At 35.1% G+C, this 14,914-nt stretch overlaps 1 protein-coding gene across 2 annotated transcripts in view; it reads left to right on the forward strand.

Moving 5' to 3' along the window:
• The window catches only part of dgat1b (diacylglycerol O-acyltransferase 1b), a 43,599-nt gene that overhangs the window by 15,349 nt on the left and 13,336 nt on the right, over window positions 1–14,914 (forward strand). Inside the window, exons 1-5 of one of the 2 annotated variants that reach the window (XM_051131591.1) lie at window positions 5,480–5,942; window positions 9,821–9,908; window positions 11,638–11,678; window positions 14,257–14,342; window positions 14,617–14,669. In XM_051131591.1, the coding sequence (XP_050987548.1) occupies window positions 5,722–5,942; window positions 9,821–9,908; window positions 11,638–11,678; window positions 14,257–14,342; window positions 14,617–14,669 (489 nt within the window). In that variant the 5' untranslated portion in view covers window positions 5,480–5,721. Of the gene's footprint in view, window positions 1–5,479; window positions 5,943–9,820; window positions 9,909–11,637; window positions 11,679–14,256; window positions 14,343–14,616; window positions 14,670–14,914 lie in introns of those variants that run through there. The other variant, XM_051131592.1, reaches the window with a different exon arrangement.

Consider the following 14,914-nt stretch of genomic DNA (forward strand, 5'->3'; position numbering starts at 1 on the left):
TCGTGCTCAGCTGTGTAATCCCTCTCTCCGTTGAGCAATGCATCTTTATCTCGCTCCTCCAGTGTGTGTGTGTGTATGGGTGTATGCTCCTGCAGGTTCCTGCAGCATCTGTCAGCATGTGCTAGCCTTTCCGCTGAACAGAGCACTTTGAGCTGCCTTTGTAAGACAATATGCAGCCATAGCCAAGGCATATGCATTATAGATTACCTTTCACAAATAGACAGACAGAAAGAGAGGTGGAAAAAAGACATATTTTTGAGGATTTCATAAAACTTCACATTTTTCCCTTTGTTTGTATTAGGTATTGAAACTTGTGTGAATGACAGACGAATGAAAATAATGAGCAGATGATGAAATTTTCATTTAAAATGTCTGAATTAATTATCTCTATCTGCAATATTTGATAGCATGCACTGTGCATAAGGAAACAAGGAAAGGATTGACTAAATTAATACTTTAGCTAATAAATGAACGCACAAATGAACACCTTAAAATTAATTGCATGAATCTTCTTAACTGCTCAGTGTGCTCATTCGCCTCAGTTTAGCCTCAATAACTCAGAATGTTAAACTGGGGCAACAGATTGTGAGAGTAAGATTTTCTGTTCAACATCAGAAGTTTTTGACAAACACGCATGATGATACAGAAGAAGCTACTTTTGTTTTTATCTATTCAGAAGGGAAGATAAAACAGGATGTGATGGAATGAATGGGGGGTTGCATGCCAGACTTGAACCAGCATCACCCACTTCAGTGCCACAGCTCAGTGTCAGACCACTAAGTCATAGCATTTACATATCACAAAAAGCAACATTCTGATGTGAAAAAATAATATAAAACACATTGGTTGAGTTACTTGTTTGATTAGCTAGGTGACCTTGGAGATATATTTAAATCCTACTTCTTGATTAACCAGACAACTCTACTTTCACATATTCTGAGCTGCGTTGCCAGGCAAAACTCTACGCTGAACTCAGAGACCTCAACCAAACTGACCAAATGTGGAACCCTCTAATTTCAAGCTCTAAAATTAGCAAATAACATGTAATTACCAGCATGAAAAGAGATTCTATTTTGATTCTATTGTGGTGGGTCAACATTTGCTCAAAATTCTGGCGGTGAGGGCCTCAGGTGGAAGAAGCTGATCCACAGGTGTGTTGTAGTTGGATAAACAGAATGCGTATTACTATTCATGAGGCAACATGCATGCTTTCTCTGCCTGGAGACCTGTCCATCTCATCTCTGCTCAACAAAACACAAACTGTGACAACACAATTATCAGTTTTTAATTAAACAAACATCAACAGAGCGTTGCACCATGAGCACTGAAGAAAGACAAAGTATGCCTGAGAGAGCTTGTGCATGAATGTGCGTGTGTGTGTGTTTTGGCAGCCAGATACTTGTGGATGTGATGAACCCATAGGAACACATTCTCTTAGACAGCTATAAGATTTAAATAAAGGAATAATTCACCAAAAATGACAATTCTGTCATCATTTACTCAGCCTCATGTCAGTCCAAACATGTATGACCTACTTGTATTGTGAAACAACACTAGATATTTTCAATAATTCTGCAGTGTTTTTGGAAAGTCAGTGGAGTCCAACATCATTTTGGATCCTGTTGACTTCCAATATATGAATAAAAATGGTTCTCTTGTGTTCCAAAAAAGAAAGAAAGTGATATTGGTTCAGAATGACATTATGACAGAATTTTCATTTTTTTGTGAATTATCCCTTTAAGAGTAAAAAAAAAACAAAACAAAACAAAGTAATGTCATGAGTCATGTACCAAAGTTAGAAATTTCAATATGCTGTTCATATTAATCATGCTCTGTAGTCTTATTGTTAATAACAGTTATTTTAGTATCAGTGAGATATAATAGTTATATTATTGGTTTATTTCATTCATTTTTATTTCAGTTTGAGTGTTTATTTATTTATTTATTTTATTTTAATACAACAAGTTAAAGACATTTTCAAAATTATATGTACTTTTTATATTTTATTTTAATTCAGTTAATTTTTAGTCTACGTAACAAGAATGTTTTTTATGGTTTAATCTTTAGTTCAATATAATAACTCTGGTTAAAATGTCTATTTTTATTTCTCTTTAGGAATTTATCTTTAACATCTGATCTAAGGCAATGTTGATACTTTATATTTGATACTTTATATATTTTATAAGAAATAAATATACACTATCAGTCAAAAGTTTTTGGACTATAAGATTTGTATCTTTTTTTAAGAAGTCTCTTCTGCTCACCAAGTCTGAATTTACTTAAAAATACAGCAAAAACTGTAAAGTTTGGAAATATTTTTACTATTTAAATTAATTTTTTTCATCTGAATATATTTAAAAATGTAATTTATTCCTGTGATTTCAAAGCTAAATTTTTAGCATCATTACTCCAGTCACATGATTTGCTGCTAAAAATATACATATATATATATATATATATATATATATACTACCGTTCAAAAGTTTGGGGTCAGTACATTTTTATAGTTTCTTTTTTTTTTTTAAGAAATTAATTCACCAAGGATGTATTAAGTTAATAATTAAAAGTTTATTAAAAGTTAATAATAAATAATTTACATTGTTATAAAATATTTATATTTTGAATAAACACTGTACTTTTTAAACTTGTTATTCATGAAAGAATCCTGAAAAAAAATTACAGGTTCCAAAAAATATTTGGCAGCACAACTGTTGATATTATCCAACATTGATCATTCTAATAATAAATCCGCATATTAGAATGATTTCTGAAGGATCATGTGACACTTAAGACTGGAGTAACAGCTGATAAAAATTCAGCTTTTCATCACAGGAATAAATTCTATTTTAAAGTATGTTAAAATAAAAAACATTATTTTATATTGTAAAAACATTTTACAATATTACTGTTTTTTTTGTTTTTTTTTTGTGTATTTTTAATCAAATAAATGCAGTCTTGATGAGCATAAGAGACTACTTTAAAGACTATTACAAGTCTTAATGACCCCAAACTTTTGAACGGTAGTGTATATATATATATATATATATATATATATATATATAATTATTATTATTATGTTGAAAACAGCTGAATATAATTTTTTCAGGTTTCTTTAATGAACAGAAAGTTCAGAAGAACAGTATTTATCTGAAATAGAAATCTTTTGTAACATTATAAATGTCTTTATTATCAACTGAAAGCATCCTTGCTAAATAAAAGTATTAATTTCTATAATTTTTTTCCCAAAAAAAATCATACTGACTCCAAGCTTTTGAATGGTATAGTGTATAATGTTACAAAACCTTTTTATTTCAGATAAATGCTGATTTTTGGATCTTTCTATTCATCAAAGAATCCTGAAAACATGTACTAAACTGTTTTAAATATTGCTAATAATAATAATAATAAATGTTTCTTGAACAGCAAATCAGCATATTAGAATGATTTCTGAAGGATCATGTGACACTGAAGACTGGAGTAATGATGCTGAAAATTTAGCTTTGATCACAGGAATAAATTACATTTTAAAGTATATTCAAATAGAAAGCAGTTATTTTAAATAGTAAAAATATTTCACAATATTACTGCTTTTGCTGTATTTTGGATCAAATAAATGCATGCTTGGTAAGCAGAAGAGACTTCTTTTAAAAAAACAATAAATAAAAATCTTACTGTCCGAAAACTTTTAACTAGTAGTGTACAAATCTAAAAACATCTGAGTAATAATATTTTTCTCTGGTTTGGGAAAATAGTCACCTGGACCCGTCATGCATCTTTCATGGGCGGCATAATGACTTGTTAATCTCATAATTTGTGCTTTGTCACATAGTGATGCCATTATGGCAGACATTATTTCAAAGAATCAACCTGTTGGATGATACGTGAGAGCGAGCAAGCGTGAGACAGACAGAGACGTATAGAGAACGACAGCGATATCAGGAGTCGAGTCCTTGACTGAACTGCAAAAGTGCTGACACGCGTGCCACCCCTGAAGTGTCTATCAGTCTGCCTGGATCGCAACTGAGATAAACTAGCTTTCGGTCCCTAATGACTGAGTAAATGTGGCATCCCTGTGATAAAACATGACGTGCCACTACGGCACGCAGGAGTGAGTGATTTCAGCCTCACAACTTCATTACAAAACCAAGGACACGCTCGCAGCCGGGCACATACCTCCCCACCTCAGGCCTACGCAACCAAACGCCCCTGCCAGCTTGCTCTGACAGCCCTGACAGAAGAGAGGGTCACAAGTCATGCGGCCAGGCATAAAATACAATCAACCTGCCACTGAAATGTATAGAATTAATCTTTCCCGGGCCCCTATTTCATCCAGGGGCTCGCAGCCAAGTGAAACAAGCGGCAGTATCTTTACTGAGAGAGCAGACAACAAATGTGGCCATATGAATTCTAAAGTCACATTTTGCTTGATGCTACTGACATAAAAAAGCTGATGTATTAATTAAGCACCCTTTTCTTTACATTTTAAATGCACTGGAATCAAAAAATAACCTACCTTTATATACAGGATAGCTGCACGCAACCATTTCAGCTGCCCTGCTTGGCACTGCACTGCATCCAAAATGTTGTTTCCAAAATGTCTTTCTCAGGTTCATGTTTACACTCTGATTTACTGCAGACGGTTTTCTTGTAGTTTACTTTGCAACTTTGATAAGAGGGAAGGTGAAATGTTCTGCCTCGATGAGCACTGAGCATCTTAGTAAAGCTGTTTGAAGTCAAAAACTTCAGACGACAGATAACGGTTGCCTGCACACTGCACATTTTCGAGCTTATTTGCACCTGTTTTCGTAACTCTTGGAATAAACTGGGAATAAAGTATTTTGGAATCACACAAAATCCTGCACTTCAACTGTCACAGAAAGTAACTGTTGTTTCCAGAATAGCATATTTACTAAAGTTCAATATTTAAAAATATTATAAAACTGAGGTACTTAGTAATAGGTCCCGTTATTAAAAAACACAATATTTTAACAGCACGATTATGAAAGAAAAACATATACCGCTTGAAGATCCCATATTTATTATTTTAAACACGAAGTGAATTATGCCGTACTACAGTTAAAATGTTCAACCACTGATCATTTTATAATTTACTCGCCCACGTTGTTCCAAACCCTGATGACTTTTCTTCCTACTTTGACGCCAGAGTGAATAACTGTCTCAGTCACCATTTACTCTAACTGTATGGAAAAAAGACCCAGTTGAAGTGAATGGTGACTGAGGCTCAGGGTCTATTACATCTTTCTTCCACAAAGAAAGTCATGAGTTTCAAAAGTAAACTATGACAGAATTTTCACTTTTTGTTCAACTTATTCTTTATATTATTTATAAAGGTCATGTTTTTTTTTTTGCCAAATATCACAACATGACCTTTATGGCAGCTTAGACTTACACTATTATACACTACTGACTCCTATTGGCTTAGTCGAGTCTTTTTACATGCCGGAATGAACGCGGAAATAGATCCGGGGAAAAGTCGTAAACGTCCCTGACACTCGTGTTTTTGTCAAACGTGCTAAAGTCCACGAACATTCATTTGAGTCAAACAGCATTATTACAAATCTTGCGTCAGCCCGAGAGCTTGCAAAACTGGGGCTTTGAGCAAAAGCTTGTTTTTCCGGTCGCAGAGCCTAATGAAACTCCTGCGTAGACTCGGCTTATTTCATTCGTTTGCTGAAGGCTTGCTGTAAACCTCCTGGAATCATGATTGACAAGGATGATTTTGGGCCCATCACACGGAATCGTAGACGTGCAACCATCACAAGCGCAAAGAGCGAGACTGTGAAACTCAGGAACGGCGCGACCGCCGCAGCAGCGGCAGCCAGTGATCTCAAAAGCGGACACAAGGCGCGAGAGTCTTTCACGGAAAACTTACAGCTGAACGAAGACAGCAAACAAAAATGCGATCGCTACGACAAAATGAGGTGAGATACAGTCTACGTCAGGACGTCATGCAAAAACGTAGATTGTTGTTAACAAAGATAGATGGTCACTGCAAAGAGACGGAGCAGGACTCGCCAGTGTGCGTACTGTATGTGGCACAGTACTGGACGTTTAACCCCTTTTTACCCTAAGTACGGTCATTTCACTTATCTTACTGTTAGTGAAGAACTATTCAGCAAAACAGGAAATAATATATGCGATGATTATAGGATTCTTAGCTACACAGTTACATAAAAATAGATTGGGGATATACTACATATGCGGGAATGTAATAAATTAAGAATAGAGTGTTGAAAAAAAAAGATGTGTAAAACTGGGAGGAGGGGCGTGTCCTCGTTTATAGAGTGCAGTCATTTGCTGAATTCATTTTCACCTGCTGTGAGCTACTTGGTTGTTAATCCATATAATATGCTTTTGTTAAAGCCTCAGCCCGCAATATTTCAACTCGTTGTTTTAAATAATGTTTAACATTAGAATTCCTGGTGAAAAACTACTTTACCCATGATGCTGCAAAGAAATCTGCTCACTCCCATGAAGCACTGTAAATTGTAGTAGAGACCATCTCCTTAATTACACATGCATGTTTTGCAATAAACATAAAGTATGTTTTTTCTATAAACAAAAACTAGTATATTTATCTGTATTTTTAGTTCGATCATGTCATTCAAAGTGCTTCATGGGTTTGGCTGCAAGATTCATCGATTCTTTCCGAGTATTCGATTTTGCCCCTGTCGAGTAAAAGGCAAAAGAAATGGCGCATTCCATATGTTAAACCACTCATTATATATAGATCAGTGATATTAAACCCCTTTAAAAATTATAATAAACCATAATGCTATTAAGAATTCACAAACGCTATGATTCAATTAAACAAATATATGCAATATACGGTTTAATTATTTACATGCATGTAGGTTATGTACATACATGTCGGAGCAGCTGAAGTGTGGAGCGTCTCAAACTTCATCTCTGCATGTTGTTGTGAGTTTGGGTCTATTATAACGTTCATTATCTGCGTAATGTACATTAGCTCTATTGTTCATAATACATCATGTACTTTAACAGTTTTGTTCAATAAAACCATATTATTACTAGCTTTTGATACTTAATTTGAGCTAATTATTGCCTCATTGCTATTATATATGTATTTTCAGACATTTAAAGGATATTGTTCACTTAGGTCTATTTTAATTACTACAAAAGAATTTATTATAATTATCCAATTCATTGTCAGAATAATCAATAGATTATTCGATTTCCACAATAATTAGTGAGTGACAGCCCTAGACTGTAGTACTTTCCATCAATAAAGTACACAGTCTTGTACCTAGTGCTGTGGGTAATGCATTACAAGTAATGTGAGTTACGTAATAAGATTACTTTTTTAGGTAACTAGTAAAGTAACGCATTGCTTTTTAATTTACAAGAAAATATCTAACGCCAGTTACTTTGTTTTCCCATTTATTGACTAACAAGTCTTTGTCCTCATCCCTGCTGAAAAAACAGCTAAATCCAGCCTAGGCTGGTTGGCTGGTCTTAGCTGGTTTAAGCTGGAAATAGCTGGTTTAAGCAATTAAGCTGGTCAGGATGGTTTTAGATGGTTGTTTCAGTTGTTCTCCCAGCCTGACCAGCTGAGGAAGTGGCCAAAACCCCTGTAAAACCAGCCTGCTGACCAGCCTAAACCAGCCAACCAGGCTGGTTTTAGCTTTTTTTTTTCAGCAGGGATGTTGAGAGAAATTGGAAGTACAGAGGTGTTGTGTGCGCTGAGTAAACATGATATTACTTTAGTTCTTGACTAAATGTAAACATGCATTAATTCATCTCACTCAGGAAAAAACTGATTCAGTATTCATCAAAATGAATTAAACTCAGTGCATACTCAGAATATGACACAAACCTGCAATAAATAAATATGTTAAATAACATATATATGTTTTAAGTATTTAATCACATTTTATGAACCAATGTCTCTGCTTCTGACCTTTGATGATCCAGATCAACCATACTAATAAGCAAAAATGACTTTAGATAAACATTTTTGCTTTTTTTTATTATTGCTGAAGAGTGTTTCAGCAATAAAACCTTCTTCGCATGCGTTCTACTATATAGATGTGAATTTACTTCAGCCTGGGGCTTATTAATTTCACTTTTTGTTGTAAGAGGGCTTTTACATTTGCTAAAGTAGAACTTTTTATATTAAAAATAAACAAGCCTAGATGTAAGCCCAGATGTAAAAAGTAACGCAAAAGTAACATAAAAAGTAACATAATTAGTTACTTTTTTTTAGGTAGTAACGCAATATTGTAAATTTTACTTTTAAGTAACTTTCCTCAACACTGCTTGTACCTTTGTTTAGTTAAATGATTTTCAAATCATTATTGGCTTCAGAGTTTGTAATGTTGTGATTCACATTTTAGCTAGTTGGTTTGGTTCATGACTTATACCTTTTTAACAAAAACAAAAATGCTTCCAAAAACAGTGCCTTTGAAAAAGTGGGCGGGCACTGTTGCACTATAGGCTGACTTCAAGAAGCGCGTATTGTATTTTGAAATGAAAACCCCAGAAGTAAATAAAAAGTCACAGGCAAAGTACAAACAATAGCAGGATAAAAGTATGAAACTTATGAGGTAGAGGAGTTTTCCTTCAAAACTTCTTTAAAGAAAGATTTTAAACAGATTCCCTGCCATCTGGAGCTACACTTGCTCTATACAAAAGATCTCATATTTGCAGGTACAATCATGCACAATGTTCACACCTCATAAAAACGTACTCATGTTGTATTGACAATTATTGAAGTGACTCGAGAGCAAACAATTATGAATAATTTGTTTTTCTGTCAGTATGGCAGCCCATATGAATAATGAATGAAATCCATTGTCTTAAATCCTAAAGCAGCAAAATCCAATACCTGAAATTTCCATTAACCCATCAAAGACGATGTCAATGCCACCTGTGAAAACATTGTGTGTTTGCCTATCTCACTTCTCCCACCAGCCTCGTTTTCATTCCAAAATGGCGGATTGCCTGAAATAAGCAAATCAGATTTAGATCGAGTCAAAATCCTGGTTAGATCAACCTTTAGACATTCATCACACAATACACTATTGTATCAGAACAATATGTTGCACTGTATAGCAATAAACAGGTGTTTAGGAAACTGCTGTGATGGGTTTTAATGGAAAAGTCTACTTCTAAAACAAAGATTCACATATAATGTACTCACCCCCTTGTCATCCAAGATTTTCATGTCTTCCTTTCTTCAGTCGTAAAGAAATTATGTTTTTTGAGGAAAACATTTCAGCATTTTTCTCCATATAGTGGACTGATATGGTGCCCTGATTTTGAACTTCCAAGAGGCTTCCAACGATCCCAAATGCGGTTGTAAAAGATCCCAGCCAAGAAAGAAGGGTCTTATCCAGTGAAACGATCGGTTATTTTCAGGAAAATAATACAATTTATATACTTTTTAATGTCAAACGCCCTGCCTGGACTGTTTTTTTCTGGATCGTGACAGTTAGGGTATGTAGAAAAACTTCCATCTCATGCTCTCCCTCAACTTCAAAATCATCCTATATCGCTGTTTTATCTTTTTTGTTTGATCTTCTTTGCATGTTCACTTTGCAAAGACTGGGTCGGAACTTCTGCAGCGATGTAAGATGATTTTGAAATGATTTTTGAAGTTTGTTTACAACCGATTTGAGATCGTTTGAAGCCGCATTTAAACTGCATTTTGGAAGTTCAAAATCGGGGCACCATATCAGTCCATTATATGGAGAAAAATGCTGAAATGTTTCCCTCAAAAAACATGATTTCTTTTCGACTGAAGAAAGAATGACATAAACATTTTCCCTCCTTATAGTTGCCACAAGTTGCAGGAGTCGATGCTGAGTTCTGCGAGCAGCTTCAGAAATTACAGAGGCATCCTGAACTGGTGTGTGGTAATGCTGGTGAGTCTGAAACGGTCACGCACACCGATCCCTGTTAGACTACATGCTTTGACTTGCCTACTCATTCTTCTAGTTAAACTGTGTCACAGATATCATTGTGGATTGTAAACATTCCCTCTCGCTCAGACGTGCTACCAAAGATTAGTACTAATAATTTTTACTGCCTCTTACGCAAGGCATTTACAGAGCTTAAAAAAGATTAAATATTATGTTGTGGTTTAAAAGAAGCCAACTTGTTGCTCAGACATCTAATGTCTGATCATTGGAAAATAAAAATATATTGTCTTTGAGGGTATACTGTGTTCGTATAACATATATGAGTCACATGGAAAAGTTTGGCTTTCTTTCTGAAAATGAGGTAGAAGTGTTAGATCTTATAGAAGCTAAAATATCTCTTTTTGGACTTTGGACTTTGAACTCTCAAACTACTTAAAGGAATAGTTAATTGAAAAGGAGAAAATATGCTGAAAATGTACTCACCCCAAGGCCATTCAAGATGTAGATAAGTTTGATTGTTCATTGGAACAAATTTAGAGAAATGTAACATTCTGGATTCTCTGCAGTTGAATGGGTGCCGTCAGAATAAGAGTCCAAACAACTGATAAAAACAAAACAATAATTCACAAGTAATCCAGACGACTCCAGTCCAAAATCTATAATCATGCTTCCTCAAGTGAGAAGGTCCATCCCCTGTTGTCCTTTCACATCAAAATCCACTGGCATATTTGTTTAGAACTGCTTTACACTGTTTTCGTGTAAACTGTGCTTGATCTGTGCAAACTGGACGAGAAGGCAATATGGATAGAGGATTCAGATTTTATTAAGTTAAAAATGTCTTAATGTAGAATTTGCTTCTTACAGACATGCTTTTCACATCAAAAGATTTATGGGCTGGAGTCCTGTGGATTACCTGTGGAAAATTTTATTTGTCATTCTGACGGCACCCATTCACTGCACTGGATCCATTAATAAGGAAGTGAAAAAGCTAAATTTCTCAAAATCTGTTCCGATGAAGAAACACACTTGTCTACATCTTGCATGACCTGAGGTTGAATACATTTTGAGCAAATTTTTATTTTTGCGTAAACTATTCCTTTAATGGACTTAATTTTGACAGAGGAAAACCCACACTAGTGACAGAATTGTATTGCAATGACACATTTTAAGTAACATCGGATGGTGTGTGGCAGTCATGTGGCATGTGAAGAATCGTTGATCAGTGTGTCTGTTTATGGAGACGCACTTAATGCCAAGTGACGCCTAAAAATAAATGTCTCGAAACAGCTTGTCTGTCTAAACACTAGCTGAGCATGGAGGACAGCCAGCCAAGTCGTTGTCTTCAAAACTGTGAAGAATGCATTCACGCTTTTCAACATACTGTTAATGTGAGCTTTGAGATGACTCTATTTTGTCCTCTGCAATTTTTTTCAGCTGGACTTTTTCCTTTCATATTCTAGTAGTACGGCTCTGCTTGCATTTGCATTTTCTTCCTTTTCTTCTCCATTGTTCTCTCTCATTCTGTACATATGAATAAGTGTGTCTGTCTTCTGTATAGATTTATGGACATGAATTTCAATATATCTCTGCAAACTGCGTACAGACAGTGAATAAGGGTCTTTGGCAGGTTTTATTCTGGTAGTTCTGACATGTTTAGCTAGTCTTAGTGATGTATTCTTGCATTGGTTTTCATTTGTTTTCTTCATGGATGTGTGTCTCTGCCCTTTCACAGGTTTTGAGCAATGCACGCCTGTTCTTGGAAAACCTTCTCAGGTATGAACAAATACAGTATGCATACAGTTTCTTGTGAAACAGTCAACACAATTTGAATGTGTAAAGTCGGGAAGAAATTAAAATTCATTATATACTGAATGATTCATTCATGTGTGTTTAATTTTTTTTTTAAACTTCTCCGGTCATTCAGTCCACTTAAAACTCACTTCTCTCTTACAATCAACTGCAAGCTCGTATTCAGATCTTCCTCTATCAAAACCAACTACCAATGGATTGAACTAAGTCCCTAGCTCACATTTTTTCATTTTTAATATACATCACAATACTGTCACTGCTTCCATTTAATTGTGACCTTATTAGGGGTTCAAGCGCATCGCGCTAAAACCCTATTGTAATTGTTAGAACGGCTGAGGATCAGCAATCTCCACGTAAAACTGATTGTGCAGACCAAACCGTAAGTCGTAGAGACTTGAAACTTGGAGTGATGGTAGTACTCACACCACCTACAACGTCATCAAGGCTTGCCCCAGCCAGCCTGACGGGGGCTCTGCAGTGATCAAAAGTACGAAATCACTCATAACTGCTAAACTCATTCTAAATTTGATCGTGAGCCTGGCAAAATTTTCAGGTACCTACTTGTGCAAACTTGTCATAGGTTTTTCACCCGATTTTACCAAACCAGTACAGAAAGTTTCTCTGGAGAGTGAATATCAATAATTATCAAAAAAAAAAAGTTGAACCTTCAACTCAAAAACTTTTGGAGGACAAAAACACATTTTTCAAGGGAATAAACTATTGTATATTGAGCAATATTTATATCAGATGATAGAGCTGAAACCCTATTGTAATTGCAATTGTTAGAACAGCCAAGGATCAGCAATCTCCACGTAAAACTGATCGTGCAGACCAAACCGTAAGTCGTAGAGAGTTGAAACTTTCGAGTAGTGATAATACTCACACCGCCAACATCATCACCAAGGGGTACGAAATCACTCATACCTCCTAAACCTCAGATTTGATTGTGAGCCAGACTAAATTTTCAGGTATTTTGGATTTTTTGAAAAACAAACCTTTACGAACTAGTCATAGGTTTTTGAACCAAACCAGTGCAGAAAGATTCTCTGAAAAGTGAATATCAATAATTATCAAAAAAAAAGTTAGGTTAAGAAAAAAAGTTAACAAGGTTAACGAAGGCCAATTGGAACGAAACTTACAGCCCCAAAGGTCTGTGAGAAATTTGAAAGAAATTGACTACTGGGGGGTGAAATTGCATTTTTCAAGGACGTAAACATTTGTACGTTGTGCTAGAACTCCTCATTCCGGACAGCTTTACCTCTAGAACCACTGCTGTCATTCAAATTGTTTGTTAAATGATTGAAAAGATGTAAAACAAACCCCTACTTTTGCGAACTAGTCCTAGGTTTTTCGCTCTGGAGAAAAAACACTGCAGTACAATTCTCTGAACTCTCTAGGTCAGTAATTGTCAAAAACAATGTTGAAATTTGTCCTTTGCGAAGCTATAGCGGGGTTGTTTAGAAAAGCGGCCTGTCCAAATTTACCCCAAATCCTACAAAGCCTAAAGCAAAACTCAAAACTTCATGAAAGCTGGTGAGCACATGCGACGGGTGATTCTAAACAAGCATACAAAAGTTTAACCCCTTAACTGTCACCCCATTTTTAAACATAGACATAAAAGTGCACTATTCAAACTTAAATTGTTATAATTCATGAACAAATACATTTTGTAATATGATTTTGAAGTCCCATTTCCATGGTAATGCAATGTCTGATTTTAAAATGGCATTCAAAGGATGAATTTTGAGGTTTTTAGCTTTCAAATGATTTATAATTTCTGATGCTTTCTAAAACGTGATAGGGGAAAAGGAAACAAAAAAGACTTTTTGTGACAAAGGTCAGAATGATGTAGATTTTTTTTTATAAAAAATTGCTGGCATTTACCAGTGTGTTTGGTGGACATATATACATATATATATATATATATATGTATATATATATATATATATATATATATATATATATATACATATATATATATATATATATATATGTATATATATATATATATATATATATATATATATATATATATATATATATACACACACACGTACATATTTGTATTAATTCTTCGTTGCACTGCAACAGAATGACAGCAGAATGTACAGTAGTCCTCAAACGTCATCAAACAACTGACCTTTATCTCCAGTGTCTCCAGCGTGAGCAGGTGTCAAATGGACACAAAAGTGTAAAAACACATTCTCTGCAGCTCCGCTCTGTGTTTTGAGTGTCATGTCGACGAAGATCTAGTCTATAGGGTTTGTTTGATAAGTGTACAGGCCTTTCTCTCCCTGAGTGGAATGAAACACTGAACCCCATGCTGGGAGAACCATATGCTGTCATCATGTTGCACACTGCTGCTTACAGACAGTATGTATACAGCTGCCTGCAAAAACTGCCGCAAATAATCAGTGGTTCAGAGCAAGAGACCAGTATAGGAATAAAACATGTTATGTCCAGTGTGTAAACATTTATAAATATTTACACATTTAAAGTTTGCAGAACATCTTATAATTCACATCCATTCTTTGTGTTGAAGGTATGGCATTTTGGTGGACCCCATTGAAGTGGTGTCATTGTTCCTCAAGAACCCTTATAGCTGGCCTGCTGCATGCCTGGTCATTGGTATGTATTTTAAAAGAAGATTAGCATATATTTTCCAGTTTAGCCTGTTCTTTTGTAGTCCAGAGAGGGACATTATTAAAATTAGGTTGGCAGATGACACTCCCATGTTTGTTCTCTTTGTTAAACTACTTAAATGTAGATTGTTTGTGTAATTTTGCATGTTATCAAAGAAAGAGAAGTACGTAATTGCTTTTTGACCATCTTCTGTTTCATGACACCCTGCAGAAATGCTTTTATAATAATATTTGACATTATAACAATTCTTTGCTTACAGTTTCTAATGTTTTTATACTTGTGGCGTTGTACACCGAGAGGAAACTAGCCATGGTAAGTTCAAAAGCCATTCACATTTCAACATTTAATCAGGTTATTGTAAGGAATAAAGCTGTTGTCATAAAAATATAGGGGTTCAGTCACTTCACACAGTATAATCTGGCGTTTGGAATTACATTGAGGGGTTGTGAAGAGTTCAATTTAGAGGGCAAATTTGATTCATTGCATTTTAAAAAGCCTGGCATATTTGAGAGAGCTTGCGAAGTATCAGCACATTTACTCAACTAGCTGAATTGAAA

This window comes from Labeo rohita, chromosome 16, assembly GCF_022985175.1.
Source record: "Labeo rohita strain BAU-BD-2019 chromosome 16, IGBB_LRoh.1.0, whole genome shotgun sequence".
Classification (NCBI taxonomy): Eukaryota; Metazoa; Chordata; class Actinopteri; order Cypriniformes; family Cyprinidae; genus Labeo; species Labeo rohita.